This window comes from Lytechinus variegatus, chromosome 10, assembly GCF_018143015.1.
Source record: "Lytechinus variegatus isolate NC3 chromosome 10, Lvar_3.0, whole genome shotgun sequence".
Taxonomy (NCBI): domain Eukaryota; kingdom Metazoa; phylum Echinodermata; class Echinoidea; order Temnopleuroida; family Toxopneustidae; genus Lytechinus; species Lytechinus variegatus.
In genome coordinates this window covers 25,195,836-25,214,244 of record NC_054749.1, presented here as the reverse complement: position 1 = coordinate 25,214,244, position 18,409 = coordinate 25,195,836, and the positions used below count along the sequence as shown (strand labels likewise).

Sequence of the window (18,409 nt, the reverse complement as noted above, 5' to 3'; positions counted from 1 at the left end):
TGGAGTTGTTAATTTCAAGTTCAGTGTTGGGTCAATTTTTTTACATCAGCACAGCATGAAACAAAAGGTCCAGGGACAAATCTCGCTTGGTGTTGAACACTTGGTAATGAGCTTTAGATCATTCTGAAAACTTACATTAGGTGTTGGAGCTAGGAAACATTATCTGAATTGTGCTTCCAATACTTACACCAACACAGAAATTAAAATAGCCCAATGTTCAGATTGTGTTTTTCATATTTGTGCAATTTATAAAAATGATAGGCCTATCTGAAAAAATTATACTGTACACACTTGGTCATAGAAAATACCATTGACCAATGGACGGTAGCAGAAAGATTTGAATTCAAATGCAAATCAAGCAATAGTCTCTAATATGCATCTTTCATTGACTGAAAATCAAGTTGCAATTGATTTTTATTTGTGTCTGATTGCAACTCCTTCTGCAATGTGACCTTAATATCACAAATACACCCAACCTTACTTATGACTTATCCAACATTCATCTCCACTTTCCTTTTCTTACCAAAAGCATCACTTTTTGTATTCACTCATTTAACAATCATTTCACCCATATCATGTCACTCCTTCATGTTAATTTTGATAGAGTGGTCAACCACAGTGCACTTAACACCCTGCATTAGACATCATGTTTCTCTCCTGGGTCCAGTAACACAAACATTGATTAGCAATTAATCATACACTTGATTTTTAAGATTGATTGCACATTGTAGTCGATGCAATCATTTGTAGATATTCTTTCTATGATGATTGCTGAGCTAATTGCCACTGGCACCCGATTCAAAACTATTTTTCCTGGGAGCTCACGGCTGGTTTTAATAATCAATCCTTTTTCTTCCATGAACTTGGGATTCTTAAATATTTCTTGAATTTTCCATTTACATTTGAAGCCCATGCTATAAAGGAAAATTTTGTTGACTCCAATATTGATAGTAGGCCTCTCATAATGAACGTAGGTGATCGGCATGTATTGTGCAATATATGTACTCAAATTATTTCAGTAATCTTCTCCTCGATCAAATGAATACAAATAAACTTCATGAATCATTTTCCAAATTATCACAATTTTAATAATATTTGTATATGATATTGCAAATCAACTTAGAAAAGTATGCAAAAATATCACTTTTTAACAGATATATTTTTAAAGCAGTCTTACAGAAAGCATGATAAATTGAGGGTAATGGAAGAAGTCAAGAACAGAAAAACAACAATTAACAATAAATAAATCTAGGCCTTCACATCAGATGTGTTTGACTATCCAATATAATCTGTTGTCTTTATGTCAAGAATTTTTGTCACTTTGATGTTGTTTCCAAAAGGGGTGCTGGAAGATTTGACAAAAAAAAGGTTATCACTTTCAAAAAAGGGGGGGGCTCACACTTGGGGAAAAACTTTTTTTTCCAATAATAAAAGACCACAAATAGTCGGGGGACATTTGATATTGTGTCCCCCCCTTGTAGGGGGGAAGTGTCCCCCCCCCCGGGATTTACGCCCATGATAATCAGCAAAACAAACTTCCATTTTCACTCTACTCATTAAATGTTTCAACTCTGATTTTAAAATAATTCACTTCAACTTGGCTGAATGTGTGCTTCAAACTCTTAATGGATATAATTCCTCTTTCTCCAGTCAGAGATGGATCTAGCCAGATTAGACAATAGTTTTGAAGGGTCCACCGTTGTGCACAGACAATTCGGTGCTACAAATGGCATTGTATCTGGTTAACTGCCACTTGGTCCACATCCACTTCGTCTACTTTGCATTTGGTCTCATCCCAAATGGTCTAATCCTAGTTCATCTTCAACCAGTTTGTCTACCAACCAACTTGTGTAATTTCCAGTAACGCTATTCCCATTTCATCATCTACCCCCTTGGTCTAATGCCAATAATTATTTGTGTATATCATTTGATGAATTGTTTATGAACGAAATATTCATTGAACAAAGTGCACTCATTGAACAAGAAGACAAAGTGGATTAGCACGGGTAATATAGGAGCGCCTTGAGCACCTAGCAAGGTGGATATGAGCGCTATACAAATCCTATATTATTATTATACAAGAACATCAGGGCATTAGACGCACTGACAGTTAGACTGACTATTAGACAAAGCGATTGTCGGACCAAATGCTATTTGTGTGCAATTTGTATCTGTTCTGTGCAATATGGGGCTAAAAATGACTGAAAATATACTTGAAACGTGGTTTCTTAAGGGTCGAATTCTGAGTTGCAGAATAAACATGATCACACGTTTGAATACAGTGACAACAGGAGCATGCTGTGAAATAGCCAAAATGTTCAAACCAGTAAAGGAGCAATCAAGTCTGGAGGCCTCCAATGCCACTGTCTTATAAACCAAGAATGCCATCTTCATCATAATATTTGGGTAAATATTTATACATCATGTTCATTCCATGATGTGCCAATATGAGAAATCGAGGTTCATCACAAAATTTACTAACATTTGTTTAATTGCAAAATTTTATGAAAGCTGCTATTATGTAATTTGTGCGCAATTCAGCCACTGCATGCAAGATACAGCTCAAAATCAACCATGAACACTTACAAATTCATTTGAGAATGATTAACAGTAATGAGCTGAATATAGCTGTGTCTTCATTATACTTCATCTTTGATCCTGTTCACTTCCTGTCATCAATGGTATTTCATTCTCCATCAAATGGTCTAAAACTGCACAGCCTATGTTGTTCAGACACCATTGATCACTGACGAGGGTGTGTGCCATGCACTGCTGGCGATGGATTATTTCTAACTATTAAAACCTATACAGACAGTTCTTAGTACTTGTATTCCTGAAGCCCGGCAGCATGTGTCACGTCGTACTTGTATCGGTGCTTTCTATGACTGCTTCGACTATGCTCTTGATGGCTTGTGCTGAAGGGGATGATGGGAAGGCCTCGATGAAGCCCTGACCTCCCTCGGAGCAGCTCGCAAGTTGAGGATCCAGTGGAATATTACCTGTGAAATACACACAATGAAAGAAGACTCATAAAATGTTATGTAAAAAAATAAGCTTTTTAAAAACAATGATTGCTCGGATAACCATATTATCCTTCAATATATCACTATAACTTTTATTTTTCTCTTTCTCTTTCCCATCTCTAATAAGCCCAGATTGTTTTCATTTTAATACGGTATGCAGTTTGTAATATGTAATTAGTTTATATCAATCTTGAATTTTTTGCTCCCATAAGGTACATCATCAGCTGTCCAGGGTGGAAATAAAACTGACAGTGTGTGTTCTTATGATGTACAAGTAAATGAAAACAAGCATTTTAACAATAAATTTATTAAAAAAAAAATTATACTAATTACCTTCCAACAATGTTTTTTCTACTTGAAATATTCCTTCTGGTAATTATTCTGTTATAAAAACACATTCATGTCTGCTCTTGTATTGATTATTTGAAATAGAAAACAAACCATTTTTACCTAGAAAGGGTACCTGACATTCCTTTGCTAATGATTCACCACCTCCTTGAGAGAACACATTGGAACACTCCTACAAAGAATAAAAAAGAGGGGGGGGGGGAGAGAAGAGTGAAAATTAATTAATCAGTCTGCCCCCCCTGACGAGTCACAACCCATGCAAAGGACGTATCCCTGCCCCCCCCCCCCCCCGACGAGCTCGAAAGACCTTTTTCCCCGGAAGAGCTTGAATACCTGTATTGCCCCCCCCCTGACGATCTTGAAGACCTCTTTTTTTTTGCTTGTCACTTTTTTTTTCTGGTACAATATCATTTATTTGTGATTGAAGACCTTTTTTTTTTTGCTTGTCAATTTTTTGGCGGATGGTTATGCCCCACCCTGTGGAAAATCCTAGGTACGCCACTGATTTTCCCCTAATGTATCATAAAGCAGATACTTACTGAACAGTGAGGGCAGACAAACCCGCTCATGTTTTCTACCAGTCCCAGCACTCTTAGCCTCGTCTTCCTGCAGAATGTTAGCTCTCTTCGAACGTCACCTACAGCTACTGCCTGCACAGGATAAAAACTCCACAATATTATACTAGCTTAATCACACATCTAAAATGATCTAATAATCCATCTTATTCATTTTTCATGATAGATACACGGGCAAAGGAAGAAAGGATTCTTGAGCAAATTATGAACATGCAAATGGGGGCTTAGGAATTGTTAAAAGGAGGGGAAGCCATCAGAAGGGGGGAGGGAATACATTACAATAAACGAGCAGTGTCAAAAGTAAAGAAACCTGTTGTTGGATAACTCCCAAATGAAATTAGGTGATGATTCAAAATGGTTTAATATAATTTTCCCTCCTCCATTGTAAATAGAAAAAACAAAAACATATAAGGCATACTATAAAAAGCATGGGATTTATATAATATCAGCAAATAACAGGTGACATATCACAGAGCCTGAATTACCTGAGGAGTTGTAACAAGGACAGCCCCATCTGGGTTATGAGACTGGAGATTTTCTACCACTGTGATGTGTTCATCTGATGTACCTGTGTTTATACAATAAACAATTTTGTAATAGATTACGTAAATATACGATGAACAGATTATGCAATATAAGACAATAATTAAAGAAATCACTACACCAAAAATAACTGTTACAATCAGGCAATGATTCATAAAAAAAATGCCAGCACGTTGAAAATTCTGAGATGTTGATTCTTGAAGTCAGTTTAATTTTTTATAAAATCTTGGTTAATGCACTGCTTTGATCCCATGTGAAAAAAATAGGGGGATTTCGAGGTAAAATAACCCCTTACAACAGATATATTTTTCAACTCTTTTTCATCAAATAAATAATCTAAATAATGCTCAAACATTCCAACAATGTACAAAATAAGGTTGCTCATGATTTGGATAATGACAATTTTACACGTGAATACATTATTTAAATAACAATTTCTGATATATTCCCATTGCCAAAGAAAGAAAAAAGGGAAAAGTAAAAAAGGTAAATGCTAGAATCTATGTAAAATGAAATGAGGAAAATGAAATGACAACCAATTACCAAACTTTCATAATTTGCTTTCTGAATCATACCAACCTGGGGGTGTATCTATAATAAGGTAGTCCAATTCTCCCCATACAACATCAGTCAGAAACTGCTTTATCATTGCTGAAAGAGAGAGAGAGAAAAAAGACAGTGGATGTGAAAATCAATAGCAAATACTTGCAGATATATTGTACATGCACTAATCTTTCATGGTTTATTAAATTCTTTGGTATAGTTTCTTTTCATCACACAATTTGATACTTCTAAAACTAGTTCCAGAGTTATAGGACCAACCTATACCAACACAGGAGTCATGAAGAAAATATCTTCAGCCTGTCCCAGAATGTAATATGCTTATTAAGTAAAATAAATTGAACTAATTTATGTTAGACATGGACCGATTAGAGATTTTGTTTAAAAATATAAGAATGAAAAGTATTCAAGTCAAATCAAATGATTTCAATATTTTTTTCTTTATCACAAACAAGACTCCTGATGAAAGATGCATGAAAATATAGATACCTGGGGCCAATATCATGAATACAAAACAATGGTTACTTTTCCATTTACAAACTTGTACCATGGAAACTTTGATTTTGATTGCCCATTTCCGTGGTAGTAGCCATAAAAACAAGTTTTAAGTTGTTTATGACACATACCCCATTTTAATTTGAAAAACAGTAAATATTTTATTTTTAGCCTACACATAAGCAGGGGTGCATTAATTCACTACTAAAAAAATAAACTTTTATAATGAATTTACATATTTCTGAATATAGCAATACAAGTGTTACTTAGGAATGATCATTTCAACAATACCATTTTTCTTTGGTCCCCTCCACACCACCGCATCATCTTGATTACCGAGAAGGAAGCTGATTGACATGATTGCTAAAGATGGATCAGGGTAAACAGGTACCCATCTGCAAAAGAAACAAAGTGATCAAATAATTTATATCTCATTATTCTCCTCATCAACATCTGGACAAATTTATGTTTGATCAAACAGAAATACACCTCTTCATAAAATAATCTTACAATTTTTTTTTGCATTAAAAACATATTTCTTTTTATTTGACTTGAGTGTGATGTTACCATCAACATATATGATGAAAAGTGGCCAATGATTACCAAATCATAAATTATAATTGGCAAGAGGTTAGTTCCAAAGCTGAGTCATCCTTAGAATGTACGGGATTGATGGAGAGACATGTTAAACTTTGGGAAAATGACTCTTGAAAGGTCAAGTCCATTCCAGAAATTTTTTTATTTGAATAAATAGAGAAAAATCAAACTAGCATAACGCAGAAAAATTCATCAAAATCGGATGTAAAATAAGAAAGCTATGTCATTTTAAAGTTTTGCTTATTTTTCACAAAACAGTGATATGCACAACTCGGTGACTTGCAAATGATCCAGTTGATGATGTTCATCACTATTTCTTTCGTTTTTTTACTGTTTGAATTATACAATATTTCATTTTTTACAGATTTGACAGTAAGAACCAACTTGACTGAACCATATAGTATTAAACAATGCTAATTCCACATGTTCAGGGAGGAATTAATTGTTTCTTTTGACAATGAGGAGAAATCTAGAATATTTCATGTAATAAAACACAAAAGAAATAGTAAGCGGATGACATCATCAGTCTCCTCATTTGCATACAGACCAGGATCTGCAAATAACTGTCTTTTAAAATCAAGCAAAACTTTAAAATGAAATAACTTTCTTATTTCACATCCGATTTTGATGAAATTTTCAGTGATATGCTTGTTGGATTTATCTCTTTTTAATCAAATAAACTTTTTATTGTGGTGGACTTGTCCTTTAAGGATGAAGAGAGTGTCAATCGCACACTCAAGGACAAAGGGGAAGGGAGGGGGGGGGGGGTTGTTTCATAAACCGAACGAAAATCAAAATATTAACTGGCTCCCTATTCTATTTTCATCCATGTGCTCTGTTCAACTCTTAATACTTTAAGGTGATTCTTATGAGTGTGAGTGTGTGTGTATATTGAGGGGTTTTACAGGTCTAAAAGAACCAGTCAGATAGTTCTGGGACTCTTGCCTGAGAATAAATGACAATTAATAGTAATGCTACCACCTTCCTTACCCTTGTGGACATTGGTGTACGTCATGACCTTCTACTCCAACCATCCGTGGAATGCTAGGTCCACAAAGATCAATGTCTAGGATCCCTACCTACAAAAAAAAATCGATTTAAAATTAGGAATTCTGTATTCAAAGGAGAGAAAGAAAGAGAAAAAAAATAAACAGACCAGGATAGCATATCATCAAGATTTTGTTGTCTCACCTGAGACCAGAGCTGCCAACAAGAACAAGAATTTTCCAGTATTTTAAAAGATGAAATCTGTATTCTGGTGAAGAAATAAGTATTTTAAAAGAAATACCATGGGACAAAACATCAATCTGAAACTTCAGAAATCAGTAATTTGCATATAGTTCTTTTCTAATTTTTCACTAATTACTGAAAATCAGTATCAGTAATTGGCTGCTTTGTGGGGCCCATTGTTCAAAGTCTAATCGCAACTTGAAAAAAAGGCAAGTCGTAAATACACACTTTTGATTAGTTGAAAATCAAGTTTCGGGTGATATTTCAACTTTAATTGCAACTCTTTCTGCAATAGGCTTTATGGTGTCTGCAATGGCGACTCTCTTTAATTTTAAATGGCCAAGAATAACTTTTGTCATACTGTAGGATTGAATACAGATTTTTTTTTGCGCTAATTAAAGCAATTTCACACCGGCCGAGTTCGAGAGAATTTTCTCCACCAGTAACTGTTCGCATATGTCACACATGTAGCAAGTCTCTCAATCACAGTTCAAGGTCAATATACCCAATGCTTCTCTGAATATCACGATCAGGAACAGCTGTATTTTGGCTTCAATCTAAAATTCACTGTTCTAACTAAGTCTCAGTCAGACATCATTTTGCTTGGAGTTGGATTCTCTGTCATTTTCATATGGTCTGAGCTGAAGTTAGTGAACATGTGGTGAACAAACCGGTGAGCTGCTGCAGGCAGAACTTTTGGATAATAATTTTAAGTCTAGATCTATATCAAAACTACGGCAATGCCATGGTATGCATTGCCATACATGTACGAATGAGAATTTGACAAATTTCAGCGTAACAATCAACAGAGACTGAAGCTTTTGGTCTAAGTCTGACTGAGACTTGTGAGTGATGTGACTCAAAATGTGAGACTCAGTCTAACGTTACTGAGATTGAGAATAATTTGAATGATAGATTGTAGATCAATATAACGTCGACATTCACTCATTCAATGAACAAGGTTATGATATAACCTTGTTCTCAGTTATATCTCCATGTGTGGCAAAATAAGGGTGGCAATGTTTGGCTCATTTTCTCTATTTTTGGGGGGACAAATGCTTAATTTTCTTACACTGACAGTTTCCATTACACCTATTCGTCATACAACTTGGCCCTTAAGTAAATTTGATTCTTTAAATTATTTTTTCTTAATTAAAAATAGAGATAAAAAAAATGAAAATTTTCTTGCCATATTAGTTTCCACCAATAGAGGGCATACACATACATGTATTATATGCCCAAAATTCAAGTTTTTGAGCGCTAGCGAATATAAAAATTATTCCCAAGTTACAAATGAAAAATAAATTGCAACTGTATGGGAATTAGTAATTTTGGTTACAAAAGTGATATTTTAATGATTTTTTAAAGAGTGTGCTCTGTACAGCACTGGCATACCATAGTGACTAGTCCTACCTGTAGATTCCCCACAGGCAGGATGGTGGCAGTGAACAAGTGTCAACATTCGAGATTGAGGATAGGCAAAATAGATCTACAAATATACAGCCGTTCCTGATCGCGATTATTTGGAAAAGCTGTGATTTCGAATTGTGAGTGAGAGACATGTGTTGACATTTGCGTACAATTTATCATGGGAAACTCTACTCGAAGTCGAGTCGGCCGGTGCGAAACTGCATTAACATTAACATTAAAGGGGAATGAAACCTTTGGAACAAATAGGCTTGTGTAGAAACAGAAAAATCAAAGAATAAGAATAAAGAAAGTTTGAGAAAATCGGACAAATAGTGAGAAAGTTATGAGCATTTTGATATTGCAATCACTAATGCTATGGAGATCCTCACATTGGCAATGCGACAAGGATGTGTGTTGTCACTGATGAACAACTTTCCCTTTGGTAGACAATAAAATACCCTCAAAATGTCTCTTTTTGCTTTTTCTTATGATGATACACACTCTTTATGTCTTTATCCATGATGTATTCTTAAAAAATATGTATTACATGCCCTCATGTAGACAGAAAACATGATTTATGGATAGATGTGATAAAAGAGGCAATTCTAGTGAAATATATACTAAAGTAATGGGGAGAGTTGTTCACAAGTGTAGGGACAGTGATTTTCCGTTTCTAAAAATTGCCTTTTCCATTTCAGAAAATCTCAAATTCCGTTTCAGCATGTCTGGAAACGGAAATTCCGTTTCCCCATAGACTTTGTGAACAAGAAAAATTGACAATTCCGTTTACATAGAAAACCAATACGCAACGAGTAGTGATGTCAAAATGCTAGCGCTGCTCAAAATTTGCATCTACCAATGTACTAACATCGCTTTAAAATCCATTTTAATCGAAGAGATTCGAGCTAAAAAATAAATTAGGGAAACATAATCAACATTAATATATTCTCACCTTTCATATTATTAGCATTATTTTATTGTTAAATGGGATTTTATCGCTGATTTGGGGACTTTTCGGACATTGTTTTGAGCAGTCGACGACTTCCGAATATCCGCCATTTTGGATTTGATGAATCACTGTGATCATTATATTATGACAGAATGCAGAGGGCAGCAACACACAGCCGGATTCTGCCTTTGGATACGATCGAGTGATGGAGAGGCTCGAGTGCAGTTACGATGTGTAAATTGTCATGAATGTTGTTGCAAAGTGAGATCGTGTTTTTTCAGTTGATATTAGTATTTTGTTGAGGATATGGGATTAATTTCTGTTGCTTTTTTCATTTTTGTGCATTTTTGAGAAAACACGTGTTTTCCGTGATTTTCCGTTTGAAAAGCCACTTTCCGTTTCAAACAGCCGATTCCGTGAATTCCGTCCGTTTTCCGCGATTGCGGAAAATCACTGTCCCTACCACAGTACCAGTGACATCACACATCTTTGTCTCATTGCCAATTTGCTTTCTCCATAGCATTAGTGATCGCAATATTCAAAATCAAATGCTCATAACTTTCTCATTAATTTTTATTTGTCCGATTTTTCTCAAACTTTCTTGATCTGTTTCTTTGATATTTCTGTTTTCACACAAGCTATCTTGTTCCAATGGTTTCATTCTCCTTTAACAAGTTGATTAGGCATTTAGCGCCCGAAAAACACTGCTGGCTAGCGACCGACGGGTTTCCATTCTCAGCCGTTCTCTGATTGGTCAATTAAGGCAGTGAGGTGTCTGTGTGTTCCGTGTGTGTATGTGTGATGCGAAGCGTGCAGTACATGTGTTCACTGGACGTGAGGGCATAGAGTAGACACCCAGTCGTTTTCTTGATTTTAACTTTACAATAACAACGATCAGGGATGGGTTTATTTTGTTGCAGTGTGTGCATGTGAAGGATATTACAGCTCTTAATCAGCTGACTCTCTTTCCAAACTTAAAAGTGTAATGATAATTGCTACATTCCAATTATTTGATTTGTTTGTTTTAGAAAGGGTCTTTTATTTTTTACTCAGTCTATCAATCCTCTCATTGATTAAAGAGAGTCTTCACTTAATTGCGTTTCATTACATTAACAGAATGTCCACTGTAATGAAAATGGAAACATACCAGTCAATTGACCAGCATAATGTGAAAATGGAAACATGCCGGTCAATTGACCGATATAATATGAAAATGGAAACATGCCGGTCAGTTTACCATATATTTCACTGTATAATGAAAGTGGAAACATGCCTGTCAGTTTACCATATGTTTCAAAATAAAAATGGAAACATGCCGGTCAATTGGCTATATGTTTCAGTGTATAATGGAAACATGCCGGTCAATTGACCAATATGATATGAAAATGGAAACATGCCGGTCAGTTTACCATATGTTTCAGTGTATAATGAAAATGGAAACATGCCGGTCAATTGGGTATAGGTTTCAGTGTATAATGAAAATGGAAACATGCAGGTCAATTGACCGATATAATAGAAAATGGAAACATGCCGGTCAATTGACCAATATAATATGAAAATGGAAACATGCCGGTCAATTCAACAATATAATATGAAAATGGAAACATGCCGGTCAGTTAACCATATGTTTCAGTGTATAATGAAAATGGAAACATGCCAGTCAATTGACCAGCAAAATGTGAAAATGGAAACATGCCGGTCAGTTTACCATATGTTTCAATGTATGATGAAAATGGAAACATGCCGGTCAATTGGCTATATGTTTCAGTGTATAATGAAAATGGAAACATGCCAGTCAATGACCAGCGCAGTATATAACAGTATAATGAAAATGGAAACATGAAAATGGAAACATGCCGGTCAACTGACCAATATAATATGAAAATGGAAACATGCCGGTCAGTTTACCATATGTTTAAGTGTATAATGAAAATGGAAACATGGCGGTCAATTGACTGATATAATATGAAAATGGAAACATGCCGGTCAATTGGCTATATGTTTCAGTGTATAATGAAAATGGAAACATGCCTGTCAGTTTACCATATGTTTCAAAATAAAAATGGAAACATGCCGGTCAATTGGCTATATGTTTCAGTGTATAATGAAAGTGGAAACATGCCGGTCAATTGACCAATATGATATGAAAATGGAAACATGCCGGTCAGTTTACCATATGTTTCAGTGTATAATGAAAATGGAAACATGCCGGTCAATTGGCTATAGGTTTCAGTGTATAATGAAAATGGAAACATGCCGGTCAATTGGGTATAGGTTTCAGTGTATAATGAAAATGGAAACATGCAGGTCAATTGACCGATATAATAGAAAATGGAAACATGCCGGTCAATTGACCAATATAATATGAAAATGGAAACATGCCGGTCAATTCAACAATATAATATGAAAATGGAAACATGCCGGTCAGTTTACCATATGTTTCAGTGTATAATGAAAATGGAAACATGCCGGTCAATTGGGTATAGGTTTCAGTGTATAATGAAAATGGAAACATGCCGGTCAATTGACCAATATAATATGAAAATGGAAACATGCCGGTCAGTTTACCATATGTTTCAGTGTATAATGAAAATGGAAACATGCCGGTCAATTGGCTATATGTTTAAGTGTATAATGAAAATGGAAACATGCCGGTCAATTGACCGATATAATATGAAAATGGAAACATGCCGGTCAGTTTACCATATGTTTCAGTGTACAATGAAAATGGAAACATGCAGATCAATTGGGTATATGTTTCAGTGTAAAATGAAAATGGAAACATGCCAGTCGACCAGCGCAGTATATAACAGTATAATGAAAATGGAAACATGCCGGTCAATTGAGCAATATAATATGAAAATGGAAACATGCCGGTCAGTTTACCATATGTTTCAGTGTATAATGAAAATGGAAACATGCAGGTCAATTGACATGTTTCAGTGTAAAATAAAAATGGAAACATGCCAGTCATATGTTTCAGTGTATAATGAAAATGGAAACATGCTGGTCAATTGACATGTTTCAGTGCAAAAAAAATGTCAGTGAGTATGGGCGTTTGGTTTGCCTATAGCATATGATTTAATAGTTGTAATTATAATGTATTTTATATTGTTGATTTATATGGCAGGATGCTTAATGTCTGACAAGTTTACTATTGAAGGGACTTATCCATATCAAGGAACTTCCATGCTAATCCCCTTTTTAATTCTCATGAGACTATATAAATTCAATACATGAGTACAAGGGATTACCACGCTATTATTGTGTTAGGGTATTATCGGGGCTCGGGGGGGGGGGGGGGGGGGGGGGGGTAGTGGAGAATGCATATCAGCTGTATTTCAAGTTTTTTAGTTTGATATGATGACATAAAGTGTAGTTCCCTATAGCTATATATATTTAAAGAAAGGTTTAATTCGGAATGTTAATGCCTTTTTTAAAATCAATTTTTGTGTGTAGGAGGATATAACAAAGTTATTGAATTTCAAAGTTTATCAATATTTTGTGAAAACAGTATACTGATGCACATCGTCATGAATATTCATATTAGGTACGTTTTGTGGGCTGATGTCACGTATCCCCACTTGTTCCTTTTTCTTCAGTGTAAATTACATGAAATCATAAATTCACTTTTTCATGTGTAAATGCATGAAGATGAAATAAGTTGCGGCAAAATAATGCACTTAATCAGTCAATCCCGTTGTTTGAGTTCTTGGTAGAATGTTTTTACTAACCTTATTTCATACCCGAGATTTATAAACGTGGGGATGTGAAATCATCAGCCACCCAGCCTACATGCCCAGAATATTTTGTAATTTATTATCCAATTTTGAACTTATTTTCAGCATTTTATGCTCTGTGAATTTTATTCTACTGAGATACAAATTTTCCCAGCCTGTATGGACCAAAAATGGGACATATAGATTACTAACAGATTTGGATCTGGCAATGCAGTTATATTACTATACTTCCAAAGTTATTTTTCTATCGAAACTGCATAGGGGCATGGTTTTCAGGGGGGGGGGGTGCTGACCATGCAAAAATTAAATCACAATCCTATGGCCATTTTTATTTTTTGTACACGGTTTTGGAAAAAGGTGGGGGGCCGCGGAACGGTTTTAAAAGTGGGGGGGGGGGGGTGCTGACCATGCAAAAATTAAATCACAATCCTATGGTCATTTTTAACTTTTTGTACACTGTTTTGGAAAAAAGTGGGGGCCGGGGCTGAAGCCCCCGGCCCCCTCGCTTCCGCGGCCCCTGTTTACACATATGGTGCACTGAAAGACAGATTTCAGTTGAAAATATGCAAATATATGTATTTGTTATTTTATTATGAACCCAATAATTTTTCTATTATCAAATTGGTAATTACTGAAAATAAATTTACACCTTCTTAACCCATGCAAAAAGGGCTGGGGCATGATGCCCCCTCCCCCCCTTCACTCCCCTTAACATTCATTGAATGCTTGAGCAGCTAAAGCCGGGGTATGGCAGGGCCTGCTGAGAGAACAGTTTTTTTAACTGCACTGGCCACCATGAATTATATACCGCTATCAATATGTTATACATGTATAGTTGTACTTGTATGGATTTATTTCTTTCAAAATACTGTAAGTCTGTGATGATTTTTCCAAGCATACTTTTCCTCATGGTATAGTTGATACATGTTTTTTTTTTTAAATACATCAAGATGATATAATCTCTGTAATCATAGTAATGTCTATATTTTAACATGCTATAGATCATTATTCTATTTTTTTAAATATTTTTATTTAGAACAATTGTTTTAGTTCAAATGAAGTATTTGCCTATGATGCTATCTGCACATATTTTGTTTATGTTCAGCTCCTCCTATGTATCATTATATCTATATTTCTGTCGATTTATTGTGTGTTGCATGGTGAATAAATAAAAAAAATGAAAAAAAAATGAAAAAAAAATCATGTTCATTTGTCTGTTGCCAAATTTCATTTTCAATGCGCACATTCATTTTTTTCATATATCATGATAGCTGATTAAAAACGTTCTTGTCACATTCTGTTTTTCAAAGAATATAAAATGAAAAAGCAAATTAAAAAACACACTACGTCTGAGTCTTTCTCTTTAGTAGATAGACAATGAGGGATAAACAAAAATTAAGAGAGAAATTGAACAGAATTGACTTACATGTTTTCATCATTCCCATTATACACTGAAATATACAGCCATGACCGGCATGTTTCCATTTTCATTATGCACTGGTCAATTGATCAGCATGTTTCCATTTTTCATTATACATTGAAACATATAGCCAATTGACCGGCATGCTTCCATTTTCATATTATATTGGTCAGTTGACCGGCATGTTTCCATTTTCATTATACACTGTAACATATAGCCAATTGACCGGCATGTTTCCACTTTCATTATACAGTGAAATATATGGTAAACTGACCGGCATGTTTACATTTTCATATTATATATCGGTCAATTGACCGGCATGTTTCCATTTTCATTATACACTGAAACATATGGTGAACTGAGCGGCATGTTTCCATTTTCATCATACATTGAAACATATGGTAAACTGACCGGCATGTTTCCATTTTCACATTTTGCTGGTCAATTGACCGGCATGTTTCCATTTTCATTATACACTGAAACATATGGTTAACTGACCGGCATGTTTCCATTTTCATATTATATCGGTCAATTGACCAGCGTGTTTCCATTTTCATTATACACTGAAACATATGGTAAACTGACCGGCATGTTTCCATTTTCATATTATATTGGTCAATTGACCGGCATGTTTCCATTATACACTGAAACATATAGCCAATTGACCGGCATGTTTCCATTTTCTATTATATCGGTCAATTGACCTGCATGTTTCCATTTTCATTATGCACTGGTCAATTGACCGGCATGTTTCCATTTTCATTATACACTGAAACCTATAGCCAATTGACCGGCATGTTTCCATTTTCATTATACACTGAAACATATGGTAAACTGACCGGCATGTTTCCATTTTCATATCATATTGGTCAATTGACCGGCATGTTTCCATTTTCACATTATGCTGGTCAATTGACTGGGATGTTTCCATTTTCATTACAGTGGACATTCTGTTAATGTAATGAAACGCAATTAAGTGAAGACTCTCTTTAATCAATGAGAGGATTGATAAACTGAGTAAAAAATAAAAGACCCTTTCTAAAACAAACAAATCAAATAATTGGAATGTAGCAATTATCATTACACTTTTAAGTTTGGAAAGAGAGTCAGCTGATTAAGAGCTGTAATATCCTTCACATGCACACACTGCAACAAAATAAACCCATCCCTGATCGTTGTTATTGTAAAGTTAAAATCAAGAAAACGACTGGGTGTCTACTCTATGCCCTCACGTCCAGTGAACACATGTACTGCACGCTTCGCATCACACATACACACACGGAACACACAGACACCTCACTGCCTTAATTGACCAATCAGAGAACGGCTGAGAATGGAAACCCGTCGGTCGCTAGCCAGCAGTCGCAAAACGACACTCACGCGTCACAACCAAATCCACACATACAACAAAAACAAGCATGTGGGGCTGAGGAACACGAATGAGACCAGTGAATTTTTAGAGAAACTTCATCTAATCTTACCTTTTTCTTTGCAAATTTAAGACCAAGGGCCAACTGCGTTGCAACCGTGCTTTTTCCGACACCACCCTTTCCTGACAAAACGAGAATAGTGTGCTTTACACTGGCCAAATTGTTCTTTACTTCGTCCATTTCGCTGAAATACTGGTAATACTACAGCTAAAGCTAAAAAGGTATCAACAAAAGGCAAAATTAAAAAGGAAATTTTTTTTTTTCTTCGAAATATTGAAATTGTTGATTTTTTTTGACAAAGGAAAGTCCCCGGGGGAAAGTCACGGAAACTTCTGTGCACAAGCTAATGATTTTCATTACAATAGAAGGACTACGTACACAGCACTTTACAAATTCACATTCATGGTATTAATTCTCTCGCAAATAGTAACGCGGTTTTTAAATAGGCCTACTACCCAGAAGGAAAAACCAGTTCCACTGGACCAGTTAGGCCAGTATAATTTTAACTGGTAACTCTGGAAATTGGAACATCGGTTACTGGTCTAAACAGTGGCGGATCCAGAGGGGGGCGCCCCGGGCGCCCCCCCCCCTATTTTCGCCGGATTTTTTTTTTTTTTGATGGTTATATTTACTGGATTGGTACAATGTAGTCAATTTCAAGGGCTACATCTAGTCAAAACTATATTTTAACTTACGCTCATGGCCTTTGTGTTCGCACAAATGCACCTCTGTCATACTGTATTGCAATATGTAAATTCCGGAATTCCAGGGCGCGCAAGTCGATTGGTTGGAAAGTTGCACCACTTGTAATCGGGAGTTGCGGTGCAGTGACCAGTGTGAAGATGTTGGATTTGATATCATTTTTTCCCGAAATTTTGTGTTTTTTGTAACATGCGTTTGTCCGTCTTTATGGCAAATACATGTAAATTGTAAGTAACAGATCGCGAGAGAAAGTGTCAACGATGCGAATGATAATGTCTATCCCCGAGATTATTCTTCACTCAAAGATGAAACCCTATATCGGGCGCCACGTGCGCAGCATTATCATTCTGCCTTGGTCATGTACGTTTTCACTGATTTGTATAGGTCAGACATATTTGTATTTAATGTAAACTAACTTTTACACTTTCTGGTAGATTCAGAGGCATATTATCCAGGGCGCCCCAACTAAGTTTCGCCGAAGCAATCCTTCCAACGAATTATCAAGGAGCAAAATTGTATATTCTCAATCACCAGTCGACCCCACTCCGCGTTTGCTGTGTATAGGCAGCTATATGTCAGCGTAAGGAGCGAAGATTTTATGTGACGGGGGGGGGTGGGGTGGGGGGGAGAATAAAAATACTTTCGTGCTGGGGAAAAACGTCCCGAGGACACATTGTGTATTGTTAAAAAGTAGAAATTGTGACATTAACCCCCCCCCCTTACCCCATTTTTAATGTTTGATAATCTATAGGTTTGCTGATTACAATATATCTTTAAAAAAAAATTGCCAGCAAAATCGAAAAAAAAATAGTTTTAAAAATCTAGGAGGGACGACCTCCCCGAAATATTTGAGGGAGAACACACCCCCGCCCCCCCCCCCCCGATTGCTGCCGATGATGTGCGCGTAAACCCAAATCCATCCCTGATGTGTTCCTCCGCGCACCCGTCCGATTGACGTGACTTGAGGCAAGCTATACGCGTGCACGTGCTCATACTTTTTTGTACAACTCAATTCTGACGTCGGTATACTGGAAAGGATGCCGTACTGAGAGTTTTACTGTCATCATACTCGAAGTAGAAGTCGCAATTTCTGTGTTATGCAAGTGGCCGTGGTGGAGCTGGACAATGGCAGAGAAGAGAAAGCCCCAACAAAGCAGCATTTCTGATTTCTTCTCAAGGAAAAACAGGGGCGGATCCAGGATTTTGAAATAGGGGGGGGGGGCGCCAGCGGCGAGGGAGCGAAGCGACCGAGCGGGGGGAGGGTGTGGGAGGGGGAATACCCCCCTCCCACGGCAAGGACTGTTTCAAAAATTCATGTCCAAAAGTCGTATTTTGAGAGCACCTTTAGAAGAAAAATGCACACTTAAATCACTGTAACTTCATGAA

At 36.2% G+C, this 18,409-nt stretch overlaps 1 protein-coding gene across 1 annotated transcript; it reads right to left on the bottom strand.

Moving 5' to 3' along the window:
• Positions 1-2,168: 2,168 nt before the first annotated feature.
• On the bottom strand, positions 2,169-16,541 carry LOC121422925 (cytosolic Fe-S cluster assembly factor NUBP2 homolog). The gene is made up of 8 exons (XM_041618166.1): positions 16,373-16,541; positions 7,133-7,221; positions 5,837-5,940; positions 5,069-5,140; positions 4,432-4,514; positions 3,911-4,021; positions 3,474-3,543; positions 2,169-2,999 (listed from the first exon to the last, which is right to left on the bottom strand). Exons 1-8 carry the CDS (start codon positions 16,499-16,501, stop codon positions 2,854-2,856), a joined length of 804 nt encoding a protein of 267 aa, XP_041474100.1. The 5' UTR covers positions 16,502-16,541; the 3' UTR covers positions 2,169-2,853.
• Positions 16,542-18,409: the final 1,868 nt, after the last annotated feature.